This window comes from Cervus elaphus, chromosome 1 (genome assembly GCF_910594005.1).
Source record: "Cervus elaphus chromosome 1, mCerEla1.1, whole genome shotgun sequence".
NCBI lineage: Eukaryota > Metazoa > Chordata > Mammalia > Artiodactyla > Cervidae > Cervus > Cervus elaphus.
Window position 1 is genome coordinate 94,518,081 of NC_057815.1, and position 20,788 is coordinate 94,538,868.

Below are 20,788 nucleotides of genomic sequence, written 5' to 3' on the forward strand. Positions count from 1 at the left end.
TAACAAAAAATAGACTGGAAAATAAACCGCTTAAATTGACACGATATTTTTAACATGATGAATCTAGTCAACAATTGAATGTAATAACTTCTTTTATTAACTGCAAAATGTATCCATTGGAATCCAAGATCTTCATCACTGACCATTCCATGACTACAAAGGAAATCATTAGATCCTGATAAGAAACACATAGGAAGATATAGTCGGGTGGACTCTATTTTCACAAAATACTGCCTTTAGAACCTGTAGAGAAAAACTAAAATGGTACAGCTCCCATCAGATTTAAATTCATACCGAATCCAGATGAAAAATGTGACTGAATTAAACATGTTTATACTGACGGGCTTTACGGATGATTTAGAGGTGCAAGTCTACCTATTTTTACTTTTTCTGGCAATCTATCTTTTTACACTGGTAGGAAATTTGGGACTGGTTATGTTGGTTGTTGTGGATTCCCGGATCCAAAACCCAATGTACTATTTTCTCAGTGTCTTATCATTCCTGGATGCCTGCTATTCTTCAGTGGTCACTCCAAAAATGTTGATTAATTTCCTGTCAGAGAATAAAACCATTTCCTACCTTGGATGTGCAGTACAAATGCTTCTCTTTGTTACTTTTGGGACCACAGAGTGCTTCCTCTTGGCTGCAATGGCGTATGATCGCTATGTGGCCATCTACACCCCCCTCCTGTATTCAGGCAGCATGGGACCCAGAGTCTATGTGCCACTCATCATTGCTTCCTGTGTTGGTGGTGTCTTGCATGCTTCTGTACACACCGTGGCTACTTTCAGCCTCTCCTTCTGTGCCTCCAATGAAATCAGACATGTCTTCTGTGACATCCCTCCCCTCCTGGCTATTTCTTGCTCTGACACTCACACAAACCAGCTTCTGCTCTTCTATTTAGTGGGCTCTATTGAGATAGTCACTGTCCTGAGTGTCCTGATCTCATATGGTTTCATCCTGTTGGCCATTCTGAGGATGCGTTCTGCTGAAGGGAGAAGGAAAGTCTTTTCTACATGTGGCTCTCACCTAACTGGAGTGAGTATTTATCACGGAACTATCCTCTTCACATATATGAGGCCAACTTCCAGCTATGATTCAAACCATGACATGATCGTGTCAACATTTTACACCATTATCATTCCCATGCTGAATCCTATCATCTACAGTTTAAGGAATAAAGATGTAAAAGAGGCAATGAAAAAATTGTTGAGAGAAGTTGGTGTATAACCATAGTGTATTTTTAGTACTGAATAAAGCTACAAAGATTAAATGTCGATATCTTGATGCTAAGCAACTAAAGAAGAAAATGCTCCATTTCGGTTACTAGTGTCTGTGTATCCTAGAATAAAACATTACTAGTCCATCAAGAACAAGACTGGGAGTTGACTGTGGCTCAGATCATGAACTACTTATTGTCAAATTCAGACTTAAATTTAAGAAAGTAGGGTAAACCACTAGACTATTCAGGTATGACCTAAATCAAATCCCTTATGACTATAAAATGGAAGTGAGAAATAGATTTAAGGGACTAGATCTGATAGACAGAGTGCCTGATGAACTATGGACAGAGGTTCATGACATTGTATAGGAGACAGGGATTAAGACCATCCCCATGGAAAAGAAATGCAAAGAAGCAAAAGGCTATCTGAGGAGGCCTTACAATAGCTGTGAAAAGAAGAGGAGTGAAAAGCAAAGGAGAAAATGAAAGATATACCCATTTGAATGCAGAGTTCCAAAGAAAAGCAAGGAGAGATAAGAAAGCCTTTCTCTGTGATCAGTGCAAAGAGATGGAGGAAAATAATAGAATGGGAAAGACTAGAGATCTCTTCAAGAAAATTAGATATACCAAGGGGACATTTCATGCAAAGATGGGCTTGACAAAGGACAGAAATGGTATGGATCTAACAGAAGCAGAAGATATTAAGAAAAGGTGGCAAGAATACACAGAAGAACTGTACAAAAAAGATCTTCATGACCCAGATAATCACAATGGTGTGATCACTCACCTAGAGCCAGACTTCCTGGAATTTGAAGTCAAGTGGGCATTAGGAAGCAGCACTACAACCGAAGCTAGTGAAGGTGACAGAATTCCAGTTGAGCTATTTCAAATCCTGAAAAATGATGCTGTGAAAGTGCTGCACTCAATATGTCAGCAAATTTGGAAAACTCAGCAGTGGCCACAGGACTGGAAAAGGTCAGTTTTCATTCCAATCCCAAAGAAAGGCAATGCCAAAGAATGCTCAAACTACCGCACAATTGTACTCAGTACAATTTGAGTAAAGAAACGCTCAAAATTCTCCAAGCTAGGCTTCAGCAATATGTGAACGTGAACTTCCAGATGTTCAAGCTGGTTTTAGAAAAGGCAGGGGAACCAGAGATCAAATTGCCAACATCCGTTGAACCATCAAAAAAGTAAGAGAGTACCAGAAATACATCAATTTCTGCTTTATTGACTATGCCAAAGCCTTTGACTGTGTGGATCACAATAAACTGTTGAAAATTCTGAAAGAGATGGGAATACCAGACCACCTAACCTGCTTCTTGAGAAACCTTTATGCAGTTTAGGAAGCAGCAGTTAGAACTGGACATGGAACAACAGACTGGTTTCAAATAGGTAAAGGAGTACGTCAAGGCTGTATATTGTCACCCTGCTTATTTAACTTATATGCTGTGTACATCATGAGAAATGTTGGGCTGGAGGCACCACGAGCTGGAATCAAGATTGCCGGGAGAAATATCAATAATCTCAGATATGCAGGTGACACCACCCTTATGGCAGAAAGTGAAGAACTAAAGAGCCTCTTGATGAAAGTGAAAGAGGAGAGTGAAAAAGTTGGCTTAAAGCTCAACCTTCAGAAAACTAAGATCATGGCATCCAGTCCCATCACTTCATGGGAAATAGATGGGGAAATAGTGGATGACTTTATTTTTGGGCTCCAAAATCATTGCAGATGGTGATTGCAACATGAAATTAAGACACTTACTTCTTGGAAGAAAAGTTATGACCAACCTAGACAGCATATTAAAAAGCAGAGACATTACATTGTCAACAAAGGTCCATCTAGTCAAGGCTATGATTTTCCCAGGGGTCATGTATAGATGTGAGAGTTGGACTATAAAGAAAGCTGAGCGCCAAAGAATTGATACTTTTGAACTGTGGTGTTGGAGAAGACTCTTGAGAGTCTGTTGGACTTCAAGGAGATCCAACCAGTCCATCCTAAAGGAGATCAGTCCTGGGTGTTCATTGGAAGAACTGATACTGAATCTGAAACTCCAATACTTTGGCCACCTCATGCGAAGAGCTGACTCATCTGAAAAGACCCTGATGCTGGGAAAGATTGAGGGCAGGATGAGAAGGGGACGACAGAGGATGAGATGGTTGGATGGCATCACTGATTCAATGGATGTGGGTTTGGGTGGACTTCGGCAGTTGGTGATTGACAGGGAAGCCTGGAGTGCTGCTGTTCATGGGGTTACAAAGAGTCAGACACGACTGAGTGACTGCACTGAGTCCATCAAAGTAACATTTTACAAATATAGTTCATATCATTTATATGCTGATCACTACCTTTAAACTAATCCATATTAAATATACACTGATGTAAGTATATTGCAGTTGTCATTCACTCTGATTTGTTTCACACCCTATTGTTATAGCTATAATCTTGTGATTTGGTAGATTGATGTAAGCTCACATTAATTATAGAAAATCTTTAGCACACATTATGAAGTTACTTCTCCATTCTGGAACCCCTATGAAGAACCTCCATGTGATCTCACACAATATGTTCCATCCAGGTATATGGGCATGACTTTTCCAGCTTGGTTCAATATCATATATCTTTATTCCGTTATCAAAATATTTTCTTATTACTGTCAAATTATAGAAATAGATTAGGTCCAGTTTCAAACTCCAAAAATTATATTGACAGTAGGTGGTAATATTTATTGATAGTATGTTTAAGGTCAAGTCAGTTCAGTTCAGACGCTCAGTCGTGTTCAACACTTTGTGACACCACGAACCACAGCATGCCAGGCTTCCTGTCCAAAACCAACTCCTGGAGTCTACCCAAACTCATCTCTATCAAGTCGGTGATGCCATCCAACCATCTCATCCTTTGTCGTCCCCTTCTCATCCCGCCTTCAGTCTTCCCCAGCATGAGGGTCTTTTCAGATAAGTCAGCCCTTTCATCAGGTGGCAAAATTATTGGAGTTTCAGCTTCAATATCAGTCCTTCCAATGAAAACCCAGGACTGATCTCCATTAGGATGGACTGGTTGGACCTCCTTGCAGTCCAAGGGACTCTCAAGGGTATTCTCCAACACCACAGGTCAAAAGCATCAATTCTTCAGTGCTCAGCTTTCTTTATAGTCCAACTCTCACATCCACACATGACCCCTGGGAAAACCATAGCCTTGACTAAATTGACCTTTGTTAACAAAGTAATGTCTCTGCTTTTTAATATGCTGTCTAGGTTGGTCACTTACTCCTTCCAAGGAGTAAGTGTTTTTTAATTTCATGGCTGCAATCACCATCTGCAGTGATTTTGGAGCCCTGAAAAAACAGAGTCAGCCACTGTTTCCACTGTTTCCCCATCTATTTCCCATGAAGTGATGGGACTGGATGCCATGATCTTAGTTTTCTGAAGGTTGAGCTTTAAGCCAACTTTTTCACTCTCTTCTTTCACTTTCATCAAGAGGCTCCTTAGTTCTTCACTTTCTGCCATAAGGGTGGTGTCATCTGCATATCTGACATTACTGATATTTCTCACAGCAATCTTGATTCCAGCTCGTGCTTCCTCCAGCCCAGCGTTTCTCACGATGTACTCTGCATATAAGTTAAATAAGCAGGGTGACAATATACAGCCTTGACGTACTCCTTTTCCTATTTGGAACCAATCTGTTGTTCCATGTCCAATTCTAACTGTTGCTTCCTGACCTGCATCTAGGTTTCTCAATAGGCAGGTCAGGTGGTCCGGTATCCCCATCTCTTTCAGAAGTTTCCACAGTGTATTGTGATCCATGTAGGCAAAGGCTTTGATATTGGCAATTTGATCTCTTGTTGCTCTACCTTTTCTTTAAAACCAGCTTGAACATTTGGAAGTTCACCATTCACGTATTGCTGAAGCCTGGCTTGGAGAATTTTGAGCATTACTTTACTAGTGTGTGAGATGAGTGCAATTGTGCAGTAGTTTGAGCATTCTTTGGCATTGCCTTTCTTTGGGATTGAAGTGAAAACTGACCTTTTCCAGTCCTGTGGCCACTGCTGAGTTTTCCAAATTTGCTGACATATTGAGTGCAGCACTTTCACAGCATCGTCTTTTAGGACCAACTATAAATAGAGTTTAGAGAAAACTGTTTACATTTTATACATTATATATACACACCATATATGTCTATACCTCTCTACATACATTAAAGACTTCAAAGGTTGTTGAGACTCAATCTCATAAATAACCCTTCTTCTTTCTGGCAGGGTGCTAGTATGCATACCCAAATGTATGATTTGTTGCATCAGAAGACCCCTGGCTCATAATGGGAAGGTGGACTTCCCTGATAACTCAGTTGGTAAAGAATCCACCTACAATGAAGGAGACCTCAGTTCGATTCCTGGGTCAGGAAGATACATTGGAGAAGGGATAGGCTACCTGTGCCAGTATTCCTGGACTTCCTTCATGACTCACCTGGTAAAGAATCTGCCTGCAATGTGGGAGACCTGGGTTCCATCCCTGGGTTGGGATGATCCCCTGGAGAAGGGAAAACATACGCACTATAGTATTCTGGCCTGGAGAATTCCATGGTCCATACAATCCATGAGGTCACAAAGAAATCTACCCTGAATATTTATTAAAATGACCGATGCTGAAAGTCAAGCTTCAATACTTTGGCCACCTAATGTGAAAAAATGACTCATTGGAAAAGACCCTGATACTGGGAAAGGCTGAGGCAAAAGGAGAATAGGGTGGGAAAGGATGAGATGATTAGATAACTTCTCTGGCTTCAGTTACATTCAGTCACTCAGTTGTGTCCGACTCTTGGTGACCCCATGGACCGCAGCAGGCCAGGCCTCCCTAAACATCAACAATTCCTGGAGTTCACTCAAACGCATGTTCATTGAGTGAGTGATGCCATCAAACCATCTCCTCCTCTGTCGTTCCCTTCTCCTCTTGCCTTTAATCTTTCCCAGCATCAGGGTCTTTTCCCGTGAGTCAGTTCATAGCATCACGTGGCCAAAGTATTGGAGTTTCAGTTTCAGCAACAGTCCTTCCAATGAATATTCAGGACTGATTTATTTTAGGATGGACTGGTTGGATCTCTGTGCTGTCCAAGGGACTTTCAAGAGTCTTCTCCAACACCACAGGTCAAAAGCATCAATTCTTTGGTGCTCAGCTTTCTTTGTAGTCCAACTCTCATACCCATACATGACCACTGGAAAAACCATACCTTTTACTAGACGGAACTTTGTTGACAAAGTAATGTCTCTGCTTTTTAATATGTTGTCTAGTTTGGTCATAACTTTTCTTCCAAGGAGCAAGCGTCTTTTAATTTCATGGCTCCAGTCACAATTTTCAGTGATTTGGAGCCTCAAAAAAGAAAGTCTGTCACTGTTTCCATTGTTTCCCCATCTATTGGCCATGAAGTGATGGGACAAAATGCCATTATCTTAGTTTTCTGAATGTTGAGTTATAAACCAACTTTTTCTTTCTCCTCATTCACTTTCATCAAGAGGCTCTTTAATTCTTCACTTTCTGCCGTAAGGGTGGTGTCATCTGCATATCTGAGGTTATTGATATTTCTTCTGGCAATCTTGATTCCAGCTTGTGCTTCCTCCAGTCCAGAATTTCTCATGATGCACTCTGCATATAATTCAAATAAGCATGGTGACAATATACAGCCTTGATGTACTCCTTATCCTATTTTGAACCAGTCTGTTGTTCCATGTCCAGTTCTGTTGCTTCCTCACCTGCATACAGATTTCTCAAGGGGCAGGTCAAGTGGTCTGGTATTCCCATCTCTTACAGGAGTTTCTGGAGCTTGTGGTGATCCATATAATCAAAGGCTTTGAAATAGTCAATAAAGCAGAAATACATGTATTTCTTGAAATCTCTTGCTTTTTAGACAATCAAACAGATATTGGCAATTTGATCTCTGGTTCCTCTGCCTTTTCCAAAACTAGCTTGAACATCTGGAATTTCAGAGGCTTCATGTTGAAGCCTGGCTTGTAGAATTTTTAACATTACTTTACTAATGTGTGAGGTGAGTGCAATTGTACAATACTTTGAGCATTCTTTGACATTTTCTTTGAGATAGGAATGAAATGTGACCCTTTCCAGTCCTGTGGCCACTGCTGAGTTTTCCAAATTTGCCAACTTATTGAGTGCAGCACTTTCACAGCATCATCTTTTAGGATTTGCAATAGCTCAACTGGAATTCCATCACCTCCACTAGCTTTATTTGTAGTGCTGCTTCCTAAGGCCCACTTGACTTCACATTTCAGGATGTCTGGATCCAGGTGAGTGATCACACCATTATGATAATCTGGGTCGTGAAGATCTCTGTGTATTATTGCCACTTTTTCTTAATATCTTCTGCTTCTGTTAGGTCCATACCATTTCTGTCCTTTATTAAGCCCATCTTTGCATGAAATGTTCCCTTGGTGTCTCTAATTTTCTTGAAGAGATCTCTAGTCTTTCCCATTCTATTTTTTTTTTTTTTTTTTGCATTGTTCTCTGAGCAAGGCTTTCTTATCTCTCCTTGCTATTAGTTGGAACTCTGCATTTAAACGGGTATCTTTCCTTCTCTCCTTTGCTTTTGGTTTCTCTTCTTTTCACAGCTATTTGTAAGGCCTCCTCAGATAGCCTTTTTGCTTATTGCATTTTTTTCCCCTTGGGGATGGTCTTACTCCCTGTCTCCTGTACAATGTCATGAACCTCCATCCATAGTTCACTAGGCACTCTCTATCAGATCTAGTCCCTTAAATCTATTTCCCGCTTCCACTGTATAATCTTAATGGATTTGATTTAAGTCATAGCTGAATGGTCTAATGGTTTCCCCCACTTTCTTCAATTTAAGTCTGATTTTGACAATAAGGAGTTCATAATCTGAGTCACAGACAGCTCCTGGTCTTGATTTTTGCTGACTGTATAGAGCTTTTCCATCTTTAGCTGCAAAGAATATAATCAGTATGATTTCAGTGTTGACCATCTGGTGATGTCCATGTGTAGAGTCTTCTCTTGTGTTTTTGGAAGAGGGTGTTTGCTATGACCAGTGCGTTCTCTTGGCAAAACTGTAATTGCCTTTGCCCTGCTTCCTTCTGTACTCCAAGGCCAAATTTGCCTGTTACGCCAGGGATTCTTGACTTCCTACTTTTGCATTTCAGTCCCCTATAATGAAAAGGACAATTTTTTGCGTGTTAGTTCTAGGAGGTATTTTAGGTCTTCATAGAACAGTTTAACTTCAGCTTCTTCAGTGTTACTGGTTGGAGCATAGACTTGGGTTAACGTAATATTGAATGGTTTGCCTTGGCAATGAACCGAGATCATTCTGCCGTTTTTGAGATTGCATCCAAGAACTGCATTTCGGACTCTTTTGTTGACTATGATGGCTACTCCATTTCTTCTAAAGGATTCTAACCCACAGTAGTATATAATGGTCATCTGAGTTAAATTCACCCATTCCAGTCCGTTTTAGTTCACTGATTCCTAAAATGTCGACATTCACTGTTGCCATCTCCTGTTGACCACTTCCAATTTGCCTTGATTCATGGACTTAACATTCCAGGTTCCTATGCAATATTGCTCTTTACAGCATCGGACCTTGCTTCCATCACCAGTCACATCCACAACTGGGTGTCGTTTTTGCTTTGGCTCCATCACTTCATTCTTTCTGGAGTTATTTCTCCACTGACCCCCAATCGCATATTGGTTACCCACCGACCTGGGGAGTTCATCTTTTAGTGTCCTATCTTTTTGCCTTTTCATACTGTTCTCGGGGTTCTCAAGGCAAGAATACTGAAGTGGTTTGCCATTCCTTTCTCCAGTGGACCACATTTTGTCAGAACTCTCCACCATGACCCATCTGTCTTGCATGGCCCTTCACAACATGGCTCATAGTTTCATTGACTTAGACAAGGCTGTGGTCTATGTGATTAGATTGGTTAGTTTTCTGTGATTGTGATTTTCAGTCTGTCTGCCCTCTGATGGAGAAGGATAAGAGGCTTATGGAAGCTTCCTGATGGGAGAGACTGACTGAGGGGGAAACGGTCCTGTTCTGATGGGCGGGGCCGTGCTCAGTAAATCTTTAATCTGATTTGCTGTTGATGGGTGGAGCTGTGTTCCCTCCCTGCTATTTAGTAGTAGTGAAAGTGAAAGTGAAATCGCTCAGTTGTGTCTGACTCTTTGCGACCCCGAGGACTGTAGCCTACCAGGCTCCTCCATCCATGGGATTCTCCAGGCATGATACTGGAGTGGGTTGCCATTTCCTTCTCCAGGGATCTTCCCAATCCAGGGATCGAATCCGGGTCTCCCGCATTGCAGGCAGACACTTTACCGTCTGAGCCACCAGGGAAGCCATTTAGTAGTAGTGGTAATTTATTTGCTAAGTTGTGTCCCACTCTTGGGACCCCATGGGATTGCCATTTCCTTCTCCAGGGGATCTTTCTGACCCAGTGACTGAACGCATTTCTCCTGCACTGCAGGCAGATTCTTTACCTGCTGAGCTACAAGGGAACACTGCTATTTACCTGAGGCTGAGGCCAAACTACTGTGGATGTAATGAAGATAATGGTGACCTCCTTCAAAAGGCCCCATGCACACCCAGTGCCCCCAACCCTGCAACAGGCCTCCGCCGACCCACGCCTCTGCTGGAGACTCCAGGACGCTCACAGACAAGTCTGGGTCAGCCTCTTGTGGGGTCACTGCTCCTTTCTCCTGGGTCCTGGTGCACAAGGTTCTGTTTGTGCTCCAAGAGTCTGTTTCCCAGTCCTGTGTAAGTTCTGGCAGCTCTGTGGTGAGGTTAATGGCGACCTCCTCCAAGAGGGCTTGTGCCATGCCCAGGTCTGCTGCACCCTGAGCCGTGTCCCTGCGGCAGGCCACTGCTGACCCGGACCTGCTCATGAGACGCTCAAACACAGTTCTGTTGTTATAGCCACGCTTTCCGGGAAACAAACTCACTCAGAAGGGCAATGCAGATAGTGGAGTGCAGTTTATTACACCGGTGGGCCCAAGGCAGAGTCTCCTCTTAGCCAAGGGCCCCGACCAGCATTTGTGAAAATCTTTTATACCCCATGTGTACGTGTCCAAACCCACCAGCCCAAATCCCTTGAGGCTTACAAAGGAAGGGTAAATACAATCACAATAACCCCATCATTCATGTGTTTTGTGTTCAAACAGTTAATAATCAATAAGCCTGTGGTTACATTCCGATAGATACTGTCCGAAGGCAGGGGTGATTAGTGTCTGTTTTCTCTTGGGCAATGAGTAACCTGGATGTGATCTTCAAGATTCCCCTGCCCAGAGGGGGTCTTATCCTTCCACTGTCGTTCCCACAGGCGCTAAGCACAGAGTTCAGAGTCCATTGGAGAGGCAGCCGTGCACGACCAGCAGGGACAGGCCTGAGGTGGAGTCCAGGCCCTGTGAGTTCCTTCCTCACTGTCTCAGTCTCTGTGGGGGTCTCTGGGTCCCGGTGCGCACAAGGTTCCTCTGAGGCACCTGAGCGATGCTGGCGGGAATGTGGCTGGATTCTAGGGAGATATTGCCACTGCCACCATCTTGCTGGGGCTTCTCCTCTGCCCTTGGACGTGCGGTGTCTCCTCACAGCCGCTTCAGCGCCTAATGTCTTACTGGGATTCCTCTGCCCTTGGACGTGCGGTATCTCCTCTTGCCGCTCGCTCCAGCGCTGTGCCTTTAGATTTACACAATTATTATAATACTGCTGATTCAGTATCCACCCTCATTTAATTCTAAATTTCATAATATAGTGTGGCCAGTATTATACTAGCCTATCATAGAACCCATAATTCCTTGTGTTATGTGTGACTGATACCCCATAACCAACTTCTATCTAGTGAAGTCTGCCTCAGATGTTTGGAATTTTATTGAATATTATTTGTCCAAGATGAAGAAACAAAGAAAAACTCTAAAAAGGGGTAAATTGAAAGTCAGATTAAAATATTCTTGTGACTCTTTCATTAAAGAAAGTGAAAGTGAAGTCGCTCAGTTGTGTCTGACTCTTTGTGACCCTGTGGACTGTAGCCTACCATGCTCCTCCGTCCATGGGATTCTCCAGGCAAGAATACTGGAGTGGGTTGCCATTTAATTCTTTATCATTAAACCAGTTGTCAAGTAGACATGAAAGGAATTCTTACGGAAAACTCTACTTATACACCAGAATTTCAGGAGCGGATTTGTAGGTTTGTATAAAGGAGTTGTAATAAATTATTGTAAATTTGATGAAGTTAGGAAGACCAATTCTAACCATGAAATGTTTGTCTTACTAAAACAAGTGTGAAATAAAAATCATATTTATGGCTAGATAAGAAAGAATGTAAAGAAATTTTAAAGAAATTTATTTCTTAAAATTGTATAAAATTAATTTAATAAAAAACAAGTGTGAAATAAAAATCATATTTATGGCTAGATAAGAAAGAATGTAAAGAAATTTTAAAGAAATTTATTTCTTAAAATTGTATAAAATTAATTTAATAAATTAATAAATAAATAAAATAAATAAATAAATAAATAAATAAATATATTTAATAAATAATTAATTTTAAAATGACTTTAATAAATATTTTAGTACTGATCATTTTTCATTAACCTAGAATACATTATATCCATTCATTAGGAGGTTTAATTTTTTTTTTTTTTTTTCTTTTCAGAGGAAAAAAAACCTTATTTGTACCTTGTGATATGTTTTCTTAATTTGGCTTGGTGTTCATCTTTGAACATCTTTGAAACATGTCTTGCTTTCTTTGTCTATATATTTTTCCTTTTTTCTATTTTCCTGACTTTAATTTAATGGAATTTATTCATTAAAAAAAAATTCCCATGGTCTCTTTTCCTTCATCTCATGTAAATAATATTTTGTTGTTGCTCAATCACAAAGTCATGTTCAGCTCTTTGTGATCCCATGGACCACAGCATGCCATGCTTTTCTGTCCTCCATTAACTTTTGGAGTTTGCTCAAACTCATGTCCATTGAGTCCATGATTCCATCCAACCATCTCATCCTCTGTCGTCCCATTCTACTCCTGCCTTCACTCTTTCCCAGCATCAGCGTCTTTTCCAATGTGTCAGCTCTTCTCATTAGGTGACCAAAATAATGAAGCTTCAGCTGCAACAATTCAGCATCTGTCCTTCCAATGAATCACTTTATGGTTATTTGAATTGTTTCTATTCTTTGGCTTTCATTCATAGTGCTTATGAACATTTTCATGCATGCACTTAAGTGAATTTATGTTTTCAATTAACTTTATATACTGAAGATTAGACCAAAACAAGATGGCTTTGTGATGAAATGTACCAAATATTATTTTTTAAAAAATCAATCGTTCAACAGTGCAGAAGAGGACAGCATTTGGGAGGTCAATGATCAGCAACATAGAAGAAACTTAGTTTGCAGGATTGTTGTCATTTATTCACTAAATCGTATCAGACTCTTTTTGGTAATATGTACTGTAGCCCACCAGGTTCCTCTCTCCATGGGATTTTCCAGGCAAGAATGCTAGACTGGGCCTTCTTGAGGGGATCTTACTGACCAGGGACCATATCTGCTGCTCCTGCATTGGCAGCAGGATTCCTTACCACTGACTCACCAAGGAAGCCCAGTTTCTAGAATTATGTTGTGAAAAGGACTCATCCACATACCCTAGTCAGCTAAAATCTGGAAGTTTATAACCAAGGATACTTTTTTCTTTGCTGAGCCAGTCTTTCTGAATCCCATTTTTATATCAGGCTAGCCTGTACTCTGACTATTACAGATTCTCTTCCTAGAACAATATCATTATTGGGCAAACTGTTCTTTGCTTAATGGAATTTTCCTTCTGTTAATAGGGCTGAGCCTGGATGTTTGAGAAGACTTAGCTAGTATTGTCCAAATCATGCTGGCTGGATTTAGCATGTTTTAAAGAATGTCTGCCAGCCGTATAAGACTTTCAACGGCCCCTGGTATTTTATGTAATATTTTCTTTAATATAGTAATGAATTTTATTTTCTAAGTTCTGGTAATCACAGTACAATTTTGTTGAAAATGTCCAATTAGACAATGATGAGAAATATTAACAGTGGAGTTAGACTATCAGTGTTCAAATGTGAGTTTGTTCTTTCACTAGTGAGTGATCATGGGCCAGTTGTTTGCTGTGTTCTTTAATTTCATCCTCTATAAATTGCAACCTTAAGATACATTCATTGAGGTTTAGATCTAGGTGCTGGGGAGATGATGTTGAACAAACTAAACAAGAATCTTCATTCATTAAACTTGGATAGTGAGTGAGGCGCAGCAGACAAGAACAAAAATACACTAGCAAAATATTATAAAAGGTTAAATGTAGATAACTGCTATGGAAAATAAATGAAATATGCAAGGGGGAAGGGAATAGGTACACTTTTGAATGTTTTTATTAAGAATAGAATAGAAAAGAAAGCATGCATTTCTCTGCGAACAGGAAATTTCTGAATGAAAGGGAAAATGGAAAAATTCCAAGAACTATCAGTATTAGTGTGAACAGAAGAGTTAGGCTGTCAGTGGTCAAATCAAAGTGAGTATGATTGATAGAATAATGAGTGAGTTCATGAAGGTAAGGAGTGGAGACAAGGTCACTGTGGAGCAGTGGGCTACTATGAAGATTATAACACAAAAAAGAACAACTGTATGACAAAGAAACCCCACTCCTAGGCATGTACCTGTAAAAAACTATATTTCAAAAAATTCATGCACCCAAATGTTCATTGCAACACTATTTACAAAGGCCAGAACATAGGAACAAGCTGTAAGTCCATTAACAGAAGGAAACTTTTAATTCAATAATTTATTTTTAATGATCATAACAAACTTATAGAAATCAGGTGGAGAAGGCAATGGCAACCCACTCCAGTAATGTTGCCTGGAAAATCCCATGGACAGAGGAGCCTGGTGGGCTGCAGTCCATGGGGTCGCTAAAAATCGGACACGACTGAGTGACTTCACGTTCACTTTTCACCTTCATGCATTGGAGAAGGAAATGGCAACCCACTCCAGTGTTCTTGCCTGGAGAATCCCAGGGACGGGGGAGCCTGGTGGGCTGCCATCTATGGGGTCGCACAGAGTCAAACAGGACTGAAGCGACTTAGCAGCAGTATTAGCATAGAAATCAGGAGAAAGGTAATGCTACTGTAAAATGCACAGAATTTCAACAACAACAACAACAACAACAAAAAAGCAGTTTTCTGAAGCTTTTTGGCACATCACACACATTTAGGGGTTTTAAATGTTTTCAGATAGGTACTGAGGAAATATCACTGCATGCAAATTTTTAACTTGATGAAGTTGCACACATTTCATGTCTAAAGCATTGCAACATGAGTCTGGAGTTTTCCCATTTGCCAAAAACACATTCACCCTAGATTTCAATGACAAAGGAATAACTAATGGTAAACTTGTAAGAGTACAAAGAAAGCTGCTGAAAAGTTCATAAGAAATGAGAGAAATATGATATATATAATGTAATACCATGTACATACATAACTATTGATCTAGAGCATATGTTGTTGTTGTTAGTCCCTAAATGGTGTCTGACTCTTTGTGACTGCATGGGCTCTAGCCCTCCAGGTTCTTCCATCCATGGGCATTTCCAAGCAAGAATACTGGAGTGAGTGCAATTTCCTTCTCCAGGGAATCTTCTGGGACCAGGGATCAAACTGGTAACTCCTGCATTGACAGGGGGATTGTTTTCCACTGAGCCGCCAGGGAAGCCCCCCAGAAGAAGATATTATTGCTGCTGTTCAGTTTCTCTGTCGTGTCTGACTCTTTGTGACCACATGGACTGTCGCCCATCAGGCTCCTCTGTCTGTGGGGATTGCCAGGCAATAATACTGGCATGGGTTACCATTTCCTTCTCTGGAGGATCTCCCTAAATCAGGGATCAAGCCTGCATCTCCTTCATTGGCAGGCCAATTTTTTACCACTGAGCCAACAAGAATGTCCAGAAGAACATATATGGAAAACTTTTTTTTTTAATTTTGATTTTATATTTTCCAAGTTTTTTTTTAAGAAATCTTGAAGTGTTGAGCATTTACTTAGTTGTTTGTGTATTTGTCTTTTAAATAAACTAAAGGTAATTTATAAATTAGAAAAATATTCTTTAAGAAAAAATAAAACATTGTAAGTTAAAAATAAGCAGGGGTGTGAACATTCTAATGACAATAGTTAGCATTTCTTTGTAAGGCCTTAAATGCTTTACATCAGTTGTGTGATATAATACCTACAATAACACTACAGACCTGGAATTATTACTTACTTGGTGAGGTTGAGGAAACTTGAGTCCAAAAGTTTCAATGATTTTTTCAAATCTTACAGAGCTACAAGGGTTGCAGATCAAGAACTGAAATCCTGTAATGGATAGTTCCAAAGCAAGTGCTACTAATCACTCTGTTATATTGCTTCTCCACAAAGTACATGAAATAATTTCTAAAACTGTTATTACTGTTCCTAAAATGTTCCTTTTTTTATAATAAAATTCTCCAAATTTGTATAATACTGTTTAAAAGGTAATAACTATACTTCATCATTCTGCAAATCAGTTGTCCTTAAATGAATTTAAGGACACCATCAATTTAGCATGTTTCATCATTGCAAATTATTTTCTGAAGGCATATTCCAGGAAAAGGGCTTCCTATGGCTCAAGGTTAAAAGTTGTTGCCAATGCAAGAGATGTAGAGGTTGCATGGTTCAATCCCTGGGTTGGGAAGTTCTCTTGGAGTAGGAAATGACAACCCCTTTCTGTATTCTTGCCTGGAATATTCTGTGGACAGAGGAGTCTGGTGGGCTACGGTCCATGGGGTTGCAAAGGGTCGAACACGAATGAGCATGACCACAATGCCAGGAAATGCCCAAGATCATATTAGATCAAGCAAAGAGTTGTTAAAAAGAAAAAAAAAAAAAAGCAAATAAATAAATAGTTCAGTTTGTTTCGAGAAAGAGAAAACAGGGGAATGAAATACAGATAAGGAAAAAAAAAATAAACTGGTGAGCATGAACACTTAGCTTCAATGCTATTTTAATTATTCAGAACACTTTACCTGGCCTTCCCTCATAGCTCAGTTGGTAAAGAATCCACCTGAAATGCAGGAGACCTGAGTTCAATCTCTGAATTAGGAAGATTCCCTGCAGAAGGGAAAGGCTCCCCACTCCAGTGTTCTGGCCTGGATAATTCCATGGACCATATAGTCCATGGGGTCACAAAGAATCAGACACGACTGAGCGACTTTCACTTTATCTTCTGCATGACTCTACTGAGAGCATTTTTTACCTCCTTGTTTCGAAGACTATAGATGAGGGGATTCAGCATGGGGATGACAATAGTATAAAATACAGAAGCCACTTGATCTTTTCCCAAGGAGTAGGATTTACTTGGTTTTAAGTAAGTAAAAATCATAGTGCCATAAAAGACGGTGACCCCCAGAAGATGTGATGCACAAGTAGAGAAAGCTTTTTGCTTACTAGAAGTGGAAGTGATTTTCAGGATAGTAGATAGGATGGAGACATAGGACACTGTTATTGTAATAAGAGACAGCACTAGGCTGGAGCCAGCAAAGGTGGATATGATGATTTCTATGTCACGTGTGTCAGTGCAGGACAAGGCTAAAATTGGGGATAGATCACAGAAAAAGTGAAAGATTATATTGGATTTGCAGAAATGCAATCTGCTCATGCAAAGTCCATTAACAAAAGAGTCCATAAAGCCAATCAAATAACATCCAAATACTAGGGAGCAGCAGCGTCTGGTGTACATGACAAGCGGGTAATGCAGAGGGTTGCAGATGGCTACATAGCGATCATAGGCCATGGAGGAGAGAAGGAAACATTCAGTCCCACCCAAGAATATAAAGCAACTCATCTGGATGAAGCAGTTCAGGTATGAAATGTTCTTGGTGGAATTCAGTAAGTTGTCTAAGGTTTTAGGGGTGATGACACTTGAGTAACTGAGGTCAAGAATTGACAAGTGACTGAGGAAAAAATACATGGGTGTGTGAAGCTGGGGGTCCAGGCGGATTATCAGGATCATCCCCACATTGCCCAGCACAGTGATCAGGTATATCAGGAGAAAGAAGGTGAAGAGGACCAGCCGGATCTCTTCAGAGTCTGTCAGTCCCATGAGGATGAAGTCAGACACATGTGTGATATTCCTTCTGCCCATAGTGTTCAAATGCTCCAAACTGTTGAGAAATCAAAGTTGATAATCAGCAGGAATTACTTCAAAAACTTAAAAAAAAAAAATTACTTTGTGTATGTATGAATAACATCACTTATTTATATTAATTTAGTGTTTCCATGAAGTGATGATAAGGAGATGTGTATAGTGTATGCAGAGACAAAAACTTATTTTGATTTCCAAATATAAAAATAGGTGTGAGTTGACATTTGGATATATTACAACAAAAACTAATACATTGAAGAATTAGAATAAGCCTGACATGGCCCTAAATGCTTCTGTTAAGGCACTTAATTAATGCATTTCATGAGATTTTTACACCATAGTTAGCCATATTTTTCTGATGAGACAAAGGGCACAGATAATTTAGTTAACAGATTTAGAACTCCTAAATTTTGGATCCACAATTCCACCTCGATAGATTGACTCCAGAGAGCATGTCCATAATACTATGTGTGTGTGTGTGCTCAGTCATGTCTGACTCTTTGCAAACCCCATGCACTGTAGCCCTCCAGGTTCTTCTGTCCATGGAATTTTCCAGGTAAGAATATTGGAGTGGATCGCTGTATCCTCCTCCAGTGTATCTTCCCCACTCAGAGATCAATGTCTGGGTGCATGGTATGCACCATGTCTCCTGCATAGCAGGCAGATTCTTTACCACTACACCACACCATAATACCATACTCCTGTTTATAATTAATTTCAACAAAACCAAAAGTAAACTGCTAGCTATATAATAAAGAATGATAGACAAATGGTTTTAATGTATCATGTTCTGTCCTTTCATTTCAAATACTATTTAATGTTAATGACAAGTATCCAAACTTAGTGGACTTTAATAGGGTGTATTAAAATGATAGACCACATGTTAGTACTAATTTCCAAAAAATATGATATTTTTCTAACTTGACCACTGAAAATCAAATTTCTTTCAAAATTATATCTCTAAAAAATGCTAATGACTTTTAGACCCTGATTATATCAACTCTGTACTTCTCCTTCCACAAATCCTGACACTTTTTAGTGTCTAAAAGATACCTGCATGCATATCCTGCTGATAAAATTCCTGTTTTATTGGATCCTACCTAAAACTTTCCAAATTTTAGAATGATACTTACTTTCAGCCAAAGTTGGTGAAAAAACACTTTCTTCCAATTTTTCGCTCTAGAAGTATGTTAAACTCCAATTTTTCTCACAAATAACACATGAAGACCATTTCAGTTGAAAATTTCTATGATGAAATATTTGTTTCCTTTGAGATAAGTTCTTTTAAAAATTTGGTGCATTCATTTTGTTTTATTCTGAGGCAAAAATAAATCAAATGAAGTTTTGTTCAACTCCTGATCATGCATAAAATTCACCAGGAAGTTATGTCTAAAATGAGTATCAGGGATCAACTGAGTACATATATGTAAGTGAAGGCTCTCATCCTGATAACTCCAGGTACGGCATATTCTGGGGGCTGATGATAATGCAAACTTTGGCCATCTCTGTGGACCAGTTTCCAAGGCAGATTACTCGGCATGTCTCCAAGGACAGGAGTTCAAGTACTAAATGCTGCTATGCTAAGTTCTGAGAAACTAATTTTTTTCCTTAGAAGCCACACAGTGAAGAGCCTAATGCTGTGGCCTTCCAATGTGATGCTCTGAATTTATGCCTGCTGTGGTAGAGAAACTATTTTTAGAGAAATACTTCCTTATTCTGTGACTGAAACTATCAGGGAAGGAATGATGCATTTTTTACAATGAAACCTTTATATTTAAATTGTGACAATATTATAGGAGTGGACTTCCCACATGACACTAGTGGTAAAGAATCCGCTGGCCAGTGCAGGAGACATAAGAGACACGGGTTCAGTTTCTGGCCTGTGAAGATCCCCTGGAGGAGGAAATAACAACCCACTCTAGTAGTCTGGCCTATTGAATCCCATGGACAGAAGAGCCTGGTGGGCTACAGTCCTTAGTGTTGAAGAGAAGTGACTTAGCACACATGCATTAGAGTAGTAAATAAGTATTTTGGAAATAAAATGTAAATATAACAAAATTCAAAGAACAACAAGACATAATCAAAACTAATTATTTTGATTATAATTTCCCAATTATTTTTACTTCATAAAATTCTTATTTGTAGACCTCTAGATTTTCAATAAAGGGCAGAAAAGGTATGGACCTAACAGAAGCAGAAGATATTAAGAAGAGGTGGCAAGAATACACAGAAGAACTGTACAAAAAATATCTTCATGACCCAGATAATCATGATGGTGTGATCACTCACCTAGAGCCAGACATCCTGGAATGTGAAGTCAAGTGGGCCTTACGAAGCATCACCAAAAACAAAGCTAGTGGGGGTGATGGAATTCCAGTTGAGCTATTTCATATCCTTGAAGATGATGCTGTGAAAGTGTTGCACTCAATATGTGAGCAAATCTGGAAAATTCAGCAGTGGCCACAGGACTGGAAAAGGTCAGTTTTCATTCCAATCCCAAAGAAAGGTAATGACAAAGAATGCTCAAACTACCACACAATTGCATTCATCTCACAGGCTAGTAAAGAAATGATCAAAATTTTCCAAGCCAGGCTTTAGCAATACGTGAACTGTGACCTTCCAGATGTTCAAGCTGGTTTTAGAAGTCAGAGGAACCAGAGATCAAATTTCCAATATCCGTTGGATTATTGAAAAAGCAATAGAGTTCCAGAAAAAACATCTATTTCTGCTTTATTGACTATGCCAAAGCCTTTGACTGTGTGGATCACAATAAACTGTGGAAAATTCTGAAAGACATGGGAATACCAGACCACCTGACCTGCCTCTTGAGAAACCTGTATGCAGTTCAGGAAGCAACAATTAGAACTGGACCTGGAACAACAGACTGGTTCCAAATAGGAAAAGGAGTATGTCAAGGCTGAATATTGTCACACTGCTTACTGAACTTATATACAGAGTACATCATGAGAAACGCTGGGCTGGAAGAAGCACAAGTTGGAATCAAGATTGCTGGGAGAAATATCAATAACCCCAGATATGTAGATGACACCATCCTTAAGGCAGAAAGTGAAGAAGAACTAAAAAGCCTCTTGATGAACGTGAAAGAGGAGAGTGAAAAAGTTGGCTTAAAGGTCAACATTCAGAAAACTAAGATCATGGCATCCCGCCCCATCATTTCATGGCAAATAGATGGGGAAACAGCAGAAACAATGGCTGACTTTATTTTGGGGGCTCCAAAATCACTGCAGATGGTGATTGCAGCCATGAAATTAAAGGATGCTTACTTCTTGGAAGGAAAGTTATGACCAAACTAGACAACATATTAAAAAGCAGAGACATTACTTTGTCAACAAAGGTCCGTCTCATCAAGGCTATGGTTTTTCCAGTGGTCATG

At 39.8% G+C, this 20,788-nt stretch overlaps 2 protein-coding genes across 2 annotated transcripts; one reads left to right on the top strand and one right to left on the bottom strand.

Moving 5' to 3' along the window:
- Positions 1–213: 213 nt before the first annotated feature.
- LOC122700504 (olfactory receptor 5T3-like) lies at positions 214–1,230 on the top strand. Its single transcript, XM_043913428.1, has one exon. The coding sequence runs from the start codon at positions 262–264 to the stop codon at positions 1,228–1,230; it is 969 nt and encodes a 322-aa protein (XP_043769363.1). The 5' UTR covers positions 214–261.
- A 15,234-nt stretch (positions 1,231–16,464) lies between these two features.
- Positions 16,465–17,394, bottom strand: LOC122703182 (olfactory receptor 8H1-like). The gene has a single exon (XM_043917254.1). It carries the CDS (start codon positions 17,392–17,394, stop codon positions 16,465–16,467), a length of 930 nt encoding a protein of 309 aa, XP_043773189.1.
- Positions 17,395–20,788: the final 3,394 nt, after the last annotated feature.

Coding starts and splice junctions, on each gene's coding strand:
- LOC122700504 (XM_043913428.1), top strand. CDS start 262: ATGGTACAGCTCCCATCAGATTTAAATTCATACCGAATCCAGATGAAA.
- LOC122703182 (XM_043917254.1), bottom strand. CDS start 17,394: ATGGGCAGAAGGAATATCACACATGTGTCTGACTTCATCCTCATGGGA.